At 38.3% G+C, this 12009-nt stretch overlaps 1 protein-coding gene across 1 annotated transcript in view; it reads right to left on the minus strand.

Annotated features, from left to right (window-relative positions):
- Positions 1–1245: 1245 nt before the first annotated feature.
- Positions 1246–12009, minus strand: part of LOC306989206 (transmembrane protease serine 9-like) — a 43199-nt gene continuing 32435 nt past the window's right edge. The window contains exons 16-19 of the mRNA XM_079594652.1: positions 11187–11379; positions 8505–8773; positions 8231–8376; positions 1246–3392 (exon numbers count right to left, since the gene is read on the minus strand). Coding sequence (XP_079450778.1) covers positions 2730–3392; positions 8231–8376; positions 8505–8773; positions 11187–11379 — 1271 coding nt within the window. The 3' untranslated portion in view covers positions 1246–2729. The remainder of the gene's footprint in view (positions 3393–8230; positions 8377–8504; positions 8774–11186; positions 11380–12009) is intronic.

The raw sequence follows: 12009 nt of genomic DNA on the forward strand, positions 1-12009 counted from the left end.
AAACAAACAATGATTTTAATGAAATCCCTTTCTCATATTTATATTCGTGTGCCTGTAATAAAGTCTAAAAATGATAGGTTTAAATAATTATATTTTGGTATATGAATATATCAATTATGACAAATCTGGCTTTCTGAGTTAAAGCGCGCCACCTGGTGGAAATCGATGCGTTTTATTGTGTGTCTAAAAAAAAGATTATCTTTACGAACAAATGGCGCCAACTACTACGATTTGCATCGCCCACAAAGGAACAGAGAAACCTGAGATTTGGATTGGTGTCGTTAGACATTTTAACCGACATTCTGTCCAACCTCAACAAGAGAAACAAATCCAACTTGGAGAATGTGCCAGATCTCTGTGGATGTCTCAAAGAAAGGAGAATAGTGGGTGAGTGTATTGGCCTCAAACTTGCACACTGGTTTCAGACACTGACTAAAAAGTACTGTAGGGGTACCACGGTAGAAGTAACGTTATCAGACAATACTACCATGATGCACACTGTAATGTTAGTGAATTATTAACATATTTATACCGTCTACCGGTCTACCGTTATATCTAGATATCTCTTAATTGTCCGATAAGTGTTCTTGTCAATTTATTGCCCATATTGCCGGAAGAGGGACTTTTATTTTGCTGCCGCTTGGAAACTCATCAAAGTTACACATTTTAGAGATATGTGTCAATTTAGCACCACATCCCTATTTTATTATGAGGGTTATTGATTCTGTAAATTAAAATATGAGCAGGTTTTTCTAAGTAGGCTATAGTTAAATAGTTTACAAAGATTGTCAAATTTAAGATATCAATTAAAAGTATTTAACGATATAATTTTGACATTTACAAAATTCTAAATTTCTAAAAAAAAAAAAATATTAAATTAATTCAAATTATTTTATTCCCTTGTTTTTAAAAGAAATAAATACATTTGCAAGTAATTATGAGAAAAATCGAACAAATGCACTTGAGCTTAGATATTAAATGATTAGGATACATATAGAAATCTTTAGCACTGGTGCTTTTTTACAGACTCAAAAAATGAGACTAACAAACTGAAAAAATAAAACCCGTTTTTTTAGGTAATCTTGTTAAACCGGATTTCATAAAATTGGTATTGAAAAAAGTGTCGTTAAGGAACCGGTATCGAAGTCAATGTATCGGTATCGAAAATATTTGAACGATACCCGGCCAGCCCTTCATGGGACTATAGTCCTGGAGGGTCTGGTTGAGCCTCTTGAGTCAGCATCTGATAAACTCCTGACTTTTAAGATGTTTGGCTATCACTTCTTTAAAAAGAATCAGGGATTTGCAGGCTCTGTCGATCTCGCCATGGCATCCTGCCTAGACTTTGCCCCAGGAATGGTGAAAGCCCTACGTCCACCGCACTACCCGCCGTAAGTCAGAGCAACTATTTGTTTGTCATCATGGGGTGTTTAGGATCCACTTTTCAATAGACATTTAACAATTACTGGGACATCAACATCCTGGAAAACCCCATGAAGTGTGAGGGGAACTATTTGAAATGAGAAGGGAAGGCAGTGCAAGTCAGCAACTTCACTCAAAACCCAGACGACATGCATTGTGTTGAGGAAGAAAATGAATGATTGTCCCACAGTAAAGAAACCCAGGAATCTTTCCTTGCATTTTCTAAAGACTTCCCATTTATTTATTCATTTATTTTTTGCAATTATTGTATAAAGATACATTCACTTTAATAAAATAAGCCCGTTATAGGCAGTATACCACCATAACCACAATTAAATGATTTTCTAAAAAGTGTATTACAAATTGTAATTAATATTTTCACCCAATGAAAGGATACAGACTAAAGAGAAAGATAATAAAGATAATTTTCTGCCACAATGCAACAAAAGTATATCAGCCCATCCAGAAGTCAGTCTAACAGAACAACAGCACTTTCTTAAAACTAGATAAAAACACTTAATCTACTGAAATTACATTGATATGTGACATCATATGTGGAACAACATCAACAGAATACAAAACTGATTGTGACAAATTATATTACTACATCAAAACCCAGAAAAACAAATATATTTTTGTGATTTGTGAAATATAATATGCATCCGCATATAAAATGCATATATATTTAGCAGTAAAAGATAACAAATTATCATAACCCAGTATATATAAGTTGATGGGATACAGGATATGGAAGAAATTAATTATTATTTAGAACAATTTAAAAGTCAGGGAATAATTAACATTGTGTAAGATTAATTATGAATACAACAAAATATTGAAAACTCTTCAGTTTAGTGTAATTGACTGTCATTGAGTACAAACCCCACTTATGTTAGCATTGTTTTGTTGTCTATTTTTGTACATACACTACAATTCAAAAGTTTGGGGTCGATATGATTTTAACATGTTTTGAAAAAAGTCTCTTCTGCTCAACAAGGCTGCATTTATTTGATCCAAAAATTCAATAAGACAGTATTATTGTGAAATATTAGTACAATTTAAAATAACTGCTTTGTATTGTAATATTTTTAAAAATGTAATTTAATCTTGTGATGGGAAGCTGAATTTTCAGCAGCCATTTTTTATGAATAGAAAAGCATTGAAGACAATTGAAAAGCATTGGATGCATTCTTGCCAGAAAAAAACAACAACCTTAATTTAAAAGAATAATAATAAAAAAATAAAAATAAAATAAAATAAAAACTTACTGGCCCCAAACTTTTGAGTTTATCTTTAGTGGTGTATCTTTAGATATAAAATAAGACAGGTATTGCTATAAGCAATAGATAAAATGGAAGCAAAGAGTGTTGTGTAAGAGATGTTGCAGAAGATGGAGAAGTAGGAGGAGAAGTAGGAGGAGAAGTAGGAGGAGAAGTAGGAGAAGTAGGAGGAGAAGTAGGAGAAGTAGGAGGAGAAGTAGGAGAAGTAGGAGGAGAAGTAGGAGGAGAAGTAGGAGAAGTAGGAGGAGAAGTAGGACGAGAAGTAGGACGAGAAGTAGGACGAGAAGTAGGAGAAGTAGTTGGAGAAGTAGGAGAAGTAGGAGGAGAAGTAGTTGGAGAAGTAGGATAAGTAGGAGGAGAAGTAGGACGAGAAGTAGTTGGAGAAGTAGGATAAGTAGGAGGAGAAGTAGGACGAGAAGTAGGAGAAGTAGGAGAAGTAGGACGAGAAGTAGGAAGAGGAGAAAGACCAGGACAGGTGTAACTGTTGTCAGAATCGTTTCCAGCAGAGGTAAACTGCACAAAACCTGGAGGATCGCTGCACATGAAGGATGTGATCCATTCCTGATAGCGGGATACTCTGGTGTAAACACCGGGATATTCAGGTCGAGCACAGCCAATCCCAAAGCTAACGACACCGGACTGGACCCATACAGAGCTATTCCTGCTCACCATCGGACCTCCTGAATCCCCCTGAAAATACAAATCAATGCAATCATTGTAGAAAGAGACATTCACTGGTCACGAGTTTGGGAGCAGTGAGATTTATTTAAAGAAATTAATACTTTCATTCAGCAAGGATGCATTAAATTGATCAAAAGTGACAAAGACATTTATAATGTTACAGATGATTTCTATTTCAAATAAATGTTGTTCTTTTGAACTTTCTATTCATCAAGGAATTCTGGACTTTTTTTTTTAAATCATGTTTCCACAAAAATATGAAGCAGCACAACTGCAACATTGATAATAAGAAGTCAAGTTTTTTGAACAGCAAATCAGCATATTAGAATGATTGCTGGAGGATCATGTGACACTTACGACTGGAGTAATGATGCTGAAAATTCAGCTTTGAATCACAGGAAAAAAATATTTTAAGTTATTTAAGTTATTTTAAATTGGCGATTATTGCTGGGTATGATCATTGCAAAAAAATAAATAAATCTTTAACTGGAAATCTTCGGACTCCACTTGCACCTGCCTTTTTTTGACTATGTTGGGTTTGATGCTAAGAGTTTGATACAGTTTATTTGCATGTCTTTTAGAAGGACTCTTTATCGGGGACTTTAACACTGCATGTTGCGAACTAAATATGGATTTTAAAGCCCAGGTGGATGTAAGCTTCTGGTGTTTGGCTTGAACAAGTTGCAACACTCGAGACACGATTGGAAGGCTGCGTTGAAGTGAGTGACAGTTTTTCCCAGTCTGAAATGGAAAGTAAATGTAGGAAAGTGGAAAAAAAAAGCTGACTTAACACACCGAAAGAGAGTGTGAAAGGATTCAACAAAGACTTAAACTTCACTTTAGAGATTTGGGGAAGTCAATGGTGGACTGTTTAAAGAGATGAGATATACAACTTGACAACAAGTTCAAATCCCTTATTCCTCCTACAGCCATCTCCAAGTCCATACGTCCCTCCACCAATTCATAAAGTCCAAAATCAGGTGCAAAAAAGCCATACTCATCTTTCAACCATTGAAAATAGCATCATACAACATATTCAATCCCAACTTCCAATAAAAGTAGAGTTTCCAAGTTTTGGTAGCAGTGACGATCCAGTTGCATTTATAGAACAATGTGAAGAATAGCTAGCCATTCTTTCTGATTATGAAATGGTAGCTTATTCTCTAACCTCTGTCTTGAAGGACACTGCAAAGGACTGGTGGCTTGCTGATAAAAAAGAAACGTTCACTCATGGCAGCAGTTTAAATATGTTTTCTTATGTTCCTTCTTGAGTGAAGATTATGAAGAAGAAACAGCTAGACGCCTGATAGAAAGGAAACAGGGAGTACAAGAAAGTCTACAAGACTTTCATTACAGAGCCCTCTCTCTGAGATGGAAACAGGATATGCCTGAGCGAGAAATCTTGCAAGCTATCTTGAGAAATTGTAACCCACGATTGGCTAGCTTGTTACGATGTTCAGTACAAAATGTTGCAGAGTTGGTGAGAATTGGTACCCAAATTGAAAAGGTACTGGAGTAACGCTAACACATTTTAACGATCTGAAACGCAAGTGTCAAAGCGCAAAGCGCAAGTAACTTTGTGGGCGGATCCCGGCGCTGTTGCTATTTTCCCGGCGGGATAAACGACTCTTGCGCCCGACGCAAATCTAAAAGGGGTTGGTCTGAAGTAGCTTCATTATTCATAGGAGTGGTTTGAGCGTAACGTGAAATAAACCAATCAGAGCGTCCTCTCACATTCCCTTTAAGAGCAGGCGTGCTTGTTCCATGGCGGATTGCTATTATAACGGCGGATTTGCCAGCGCACGCCAGGAGCAGTTCACAGCCGAGGAAACCGACGTTCTCGTCAGGGCCGCAAAAGGGGATGATGGGAGAAACCCACCCAAATTAGCTTCGGTTAAACAGGCATATAATTTGGGAAAATGTGTAGCCTAATCTAGATTTTATTTTTTATTTTTTAAATCTAGATAGATCTTTTTCACATCTTCACGGACACAACAATGATTTCCCTCGTGTGTTAATATTTTTCCTTGTAATAATGTATGATTTGCAAAAATGAAAACTGCTGCATCTGTTTATATTAGAGAATCAAAGTGGATGCGCGTTAACATTATGGCCAAGCACGCGCCCTTAAAATACCATATCACTAACGCGCAACGCGCCACTGTCTTTAGACTGTTTTTTTCCTGGTCAGTGGCGGAATTGTTTTCTAAAACTGGAAAATAACACCATGGAAGTTTTGCGCCGGAACACGCCTCCTCTTTGCGCTGAACCGCCCCCGCGAGCGCAAGTTCATTTCCTAATTTACCGACGTGCGTCTGTGGAGGGAAAAGTCCGCTGTGCGCGGGTGCAAAATAGGAATGATACATGCGTCGGTGTTCAAAGTCAATTGCGCTGGGTGCAAGATAGGGCCCAGAGTCTCACAAGAAGAAAGTCCAGCCTAATAGGGATTCATGTCCCAAACCATCACTTGCTAACATCCGTGTAGTGCAGTGTGTCCACCAACCATTTCAACCACAGCTCAAAAATATTACCTTACCTATATTGCTTCATAACAGACTTTTTCATACAGGAAGTACGCTATCGTTAATTCAAGAGTCATGCTGGAAGCAGTTGGATCATCGAGAACAGTGGAAGTCCAGTAAAGGTCAAACTTTCATGCTGGTAAATGGACCGATGCAGACTGCCATCGGAATGCCTGAGTGTGAATGTGATCTGCATGGTAAACAACTCAAGCTGACATTGTACGTGATGAAAGATACTGATTTGACTGTCCAGATTATTCTTGCCATGGATTTCTTAATTTCATCTGGAATTTGCATTTCAAGCATTTCAAGAATGCACAGTATAGCTTAGGATTGGCCGTAAGTGTGCACCGATGAAATTGGACATTCAAAGATTGTAAGTCATCGTATAATTACCACTGATGAGGTACCGGTCAGTAAGAGAGCCAACAGACTGTCACTAGACAAGCAGCAGTTCATTAACAAAGAGATTTAAGAACTACTAGATCAAAACATAATTCAACCCTCTGTGTCTCAATGGGCTTCCCCAGGGGTTGTTGTACCCAAAAAAGATGGAGGTTCACGACTATGTGTGGATTACCGTGGGCTTAACGCAAAGACACACTTAGATGGCTATCCCATGCCACAAATTCAGGAGATGCTGGAATCATTGCATGGAGCCTTGATTTTCAGTACCTTGGACCTAAAGAGTGGTAACTGGCAAGTTGGGATGGAACCAGAGAGCATTCCTAAAACTGCATTCGTTACATTTATTTTACATATGTTTTTTCTTTTCTTATTTACTTTCTTAGGGTGTATTCACACCTGCCTTGTTTGGTTCGATTGAATCGAACTCTAGTTCGTTTTCCCCCTTGGTGCGGACCTTTTGGGCAGGTGTGAATACAGCAATCGAACTCGGGTGCGGACCAAACAATCGCACCGAGACCCAGCTGAAGAGGTGGTCTCGGTACGGTTCCAAGCAAACTCTGGTACGGTTCGTTTACGATGTGAACATGAACCGACCCAATATCGACCCAATATTGTTCGTTCAAGTGCGAAAGAGAATTCCATTCCTGCGCGCTGTCTGGCCACACGATACTGTTGCGCGTCTTTCTGCGCGTCTTGTATGCATCATTGGAATGGAATGAATTAATGAGTGTGTGCGCATCAGGACATTCACATACAGAGCTTTCTCTTTAGTCTAATCGCGCATAAATGTTTTAAAAGCATTTGCATGAATATGAGCGAGTTCATATATTTTATTTTTATTTATATCTCCGAGCCTTTTTTTTTTTTGCACTTCATGATTTCCCTACTTGAGAATCCTTGTCCAATGAATGGACGACCTTAGCACACGTGTGGTTTTGTTTACACATTTTGGTTCACTTGCAAAAAGAGCAGTGAGAAAGCGAACCGTACCAAACAAAAAAAGAAAAAAAATGATTTGGTCCGGACCAAAGCAAGTGAACTATCGTACTTTCCTGGTGTGAATACACCCTTAGACATTGTGTGGGTTTTCTTTTGATTTAACCATGTGTTTCTCTCCTGGAATGTATGTGTGCACCTGACATAAACAAAGACACACACAGTAAAACAAAATGGTCTGAAAGAGGCTTTTAACTCTTTAGTGCGGGTAATTTGTATTCAGGAAAGACAGAGGGGTTTTTTAGCCATATATAAAGCTTTGACCTCACGGGTGTGAAGACAGTAAAGCCCAGGGGGGTATGGCCATTGTCTAAACCAGCTTGATCTGGTCATACTGGAGTAAGTGGAAAATTACAGGAGAAGAGACCTGAAGCAAGGAGTATAAGCCGTCTTTTTCTGTGTGATTTAGGTCTGTTCCTATCACAGGGTAGCTGCTGTGGTATTTTTGTGAACAGGCCTCATGGAGGAGAATACATTTCTTTTGAAATACAATTTGAATCTTGATGTCTCTTATGCGGTTTGTTTAATTATTGTTTTTGCCACAACAGTTTCAATACAAGCAGTTTTTGGAATTACAAGGAATTTTTGAGTTTTGAAACTTACAGGGTTTTTTTTATAGTATAACAAACTCTTAACTGTCAAAATATCAAGGACAATTTGAATTCTCAGTTCATGACTCCTTTAAATGTATCATGTAGTTTGCCTCCTTAGTTTTTTTTTTTTTTTTTTTTTGGACACTGTTACAATCTTATGCGCACTTCAGAATCTCGCCGGTCTCGTACTTTACACTTACTATTTTTTTAATACTATGTACAATTTGTTAGAGAACTGTTTTTTGCATGCTATAGTAGGGAAGTATTCGATTTAGGACACAGCGTTACGGTTTACCTTGTAAACACAAGCTGAACAGGGTTTGTGTACCTGACATGAGTCCTTGCCTCCCTCCAGTAGACCAGCACAGATCATGTTTTCTGTTATATTTCCAACTCCATAGAGACAGTTGCACTGTCTATTACCAATTACTGGAACCTTCACTTCCTGAAGAACATCAGGGGACGGGAGGGACACTGTAGGAAAGACATGAGAAGTTATATACTCTACATAGGCACAAATTAACCTGTTTTGAATGGGATTGTGAAAAGCATTTCATGTTGAGTTTAATGTTTAATGAAGTGAAATAGAAATGAATTCTCACCCCCTTCACCAATGTTTCCCCATCCAGTGATCCAGCTGTGTGTGCCGTTGTTAAACACACTGTGATCGGCCGCTAGACACACGGGTCTGATGTAGTCAGTGAAGGTGACGGGAGAGCTCAGTTTGAGCAGAGCGATATCATTGTCTTTCGTAAGATAGTTGTAACGGGGATGTTTGACAACTGCCATCACACCTCTGAACACTTCGTTCGGGTTAAAGCCTTCCTGGGTCTGCCGCCCCAAAACCACAGTTAAAGAATAGATGTAATAACTGAAATATAAAGAAAAAAAACAAAGTAGTCAAGAGTTTTAAACCTGTAAAGCCTGACATATAAGTCAGAAAAAACTTTTTATGTCAAATTGTTTTTTACCGTTTGAGAAAAAAAATCTCTCTCTTTGAACAGACTACTTGCATAAAATGCATATAAATATCAGTTGTCACTCTATATCTGCCAATAATATGTCTTACTAAGATAACATTTAAATGCTTAGTTTTATGATCAGAACTCTGTTGTTCTAAAATGTATTATAATATGCAATATAATGATTGAGAGATGAACAAATAGCTGATGGATAATTTTTGATACTTACATTTGAACAAGATAAAAAAAAATGAAATATGGATAATCAAGTAAATCTAAGTAGCTTCAGTCCAGTAAATGTTCATCTTGAAATACTACTAACAATACCTCGTTCTTTATTCTTACATTTATACTGTCTAAAAACAGTTAAGATTTCACAGCAAAAAGACACGTAAACCACAAGCTAAAAGGGGACATTTTTACAGTTATAATAAAAGGCCTTTATTTATTGAAGATGCATACTAAAATAAAAACAAAAAGGCATTTTTCAGCAAAGTTTTGATCATGTTGGCCATAGAAATGTGCATATCAAATATGATACATTAGGCTTTAAAGGGATACTTCAGGATTTAGCATTAAGCTTTTTATCAGTAGAAAACCTGTAGTGTTTTCAAATTACTGCGCTTCCTTCCCTCATGTCCCCCTGAGATGAGAGATTTATGTATTTTTTGTCTGTAAAAAATCCTCCGATGACGCAAAAATCGTCATTTTGCATCATCAGAGGCTTTTTTGGCCAGAGGCTAAAAACTACAGCCAGTAGAAGGCGCTAGATCCGCATTTTTTCAACCCGCCCATAGAGGGTGCGATCTCACTCACAGAATGTACAAACCGTGTCAGCCATCTTTTATTTGGAAGCTAAGCTAACAGGCTCTTATTCTGTGGAGAAAGCTGAGTAGTAGGTGTTACCATCCTCTTTTTCCCGGACATGTCCGGCCGCCGAGATCGTCCAAAATGTCCGGGATTCAGCTTTTGCTTTCTGCAGTCGCCATTCATTGTTTACATGCACACCTTTTTTTTTCAATCTAACTGAATTCATTCCAATTGGTGAATCTGAATGTAGTGTTTACATGAACGCTAAACAAGTGATGGGTTAATGTGCATTTTAACACTGCTAAGAAAATTCCCGCTCCTCCGTGAGAGATACGAGACCGGTGCGTCTCACAGGTGCCGCTCATCAGTAATCACGCCACCGGCCTCGCGTCGTTCTCCCGCGGCCGTCAGTCTCGTCCTGCTCGTCCAGTAAACATGATGAATGGCGACTGTAGAACGCTACAGCCGAATCCCGGACATTTTTGGCGATCTCTCGAAATCCCATGCAGACTCGTCACGGAGACTCACTAGTAGCATAGCCTTGTTGTTTAACTCATAGACAGTATATAAACTGGACACAGCGACCCCATAGGTTTCAACGGAGAGCAGTGAAGTCAATTAGAAGCACTCACTTCCTGATCACAAGGCGAACTGCGCAGGCTCAAACTGAGCTTGACGACGTAGATGTGACGTGAGCAACCTGTAGGTCTTCTAGTAGCTGTGCCGAGAGAAATCTGAATCATTCCATTCCAAATCTCGCAGAGACGGAGAGCGTGAGCATTAGCTGTACATGAGCTAGCAGCAGGAGCAACTTTATCACTCTCTATGGGCTTCTCCCTTGACTTTATGCCTCCACGTCCTCCCGATTGCTTGCGAGCTTCTATGCCTGTCCATACGATAATTTCTCGACTTGTGCGACAGAGTCGCGCGGTTAAGACGCAATCATTAGCCTATTTTTACAAAAACGGCTTCTACGGGGCCATAACGTAAGATACAAGGTAATGGAGCCTTTTATACATTTTTGTGTTTTTTTTAGAAATAAATAATGGACAAACGGTGTCTTTAAACGCCTCAGATGTAAAGTTATTCGCTGTCAAAGTGACGCCAAAATGAATGGGAGTCAATGGAATGCTAACAGCAGGTGGGGGTCCGCTAGCCAATGGCGGCGCCCAGGTCGGCTTCAATGTCTTTCGGAACACTGCCCCCTGGTTTAACTGCGCTCTGTTACCGGTAGGCGTGGCTTGGGAGTGGCCTCGTAGGGCAGCGACGCAAGTGAATTCTGGGAGTTGTTGTCTTTCATCCACATGAGCCACAAATACATTTTATGGCTTTTCTCAGTCTAGTAGGCTCCAAATTCAAAATTCATTTCACATTTCTACAACATAAATGACCCATTTTAAATACACATCTTTAAGGAGGTGAAGTATCCCTTTAATAAGGTTAAATAAATTCCTCAATCAAAATGTAAATACTCAAAGCAACGAGCTGAAGTATTTAGTTGAATGAGTTTACCTATCAACACAGTGGGCAGCGGTCAGCACCCACTCTTTATTGATGAGAGAACCTCCACAGAAGTGTCTGTCGTCCTGAAGAAGACTAGCCTGCCACGGCCAGCGTCCAGCTGAAGCGTTCTGACCTCCCACTATCCTGCTGTTGCTGCTGGTAAATGTGGTTCTCCCACACACCTGAGCACTGGGAGGATTATCTGAGGCACTGTTGCTGTATTTAAGCAGGGCTGTGAAACGATTAATCGCGATCAATCGCATCCAAAATAAAAGTTTGTGTTTACATAATATGTGTGTACTGTGTATAATTATTTTGCATATATAAATACACATATGTATAGGTATACATTTAAGAAAATTTTGTTATTTATATATAAATTATTTATATATAATATCAGTTATGTATACATATATATACCGTAAATACATATAAATATTTCTTACAAATAAACATGCATGTGTGTGTATTTTTATATACAAAATAATTATATACAGCACACACACATATGTTATGCAAGCACACACTTTTATTTTGGATGTGATTAATTGGGATTAATCGTTTTACTACTCTCTACGAGCCAATAAAAAGGCATGTTTCACATAAGATGACTTTATACACACACACACACACACACACACACATATATATATATATATATATATATATATATATATATATATATATATATTATAAATATTTCAATAAATAATAAAACTTAAGTAAATGATAAAACTTTGTAAGTTATTGCTAAGTACATTGGCATGGCTTAAATATAGCCCCAGACTAAAATGTATATTTGAGCTGTTTTAACTGAAAGAAACTTGCTCTG

The sequence above is a fragment of the Phoxinus phoxinus genome (assembly GCF_949152265.1).
Source record: "Phoxinus phoxinus genome assembly, chromosome: 21".
Lineage (NCBI taxonomy): Eukaryota > Metazoa > Chordata > Actinopteri > Cypriniformes > Leuciscidae > Phoxinus > Phoxinus phoxinus.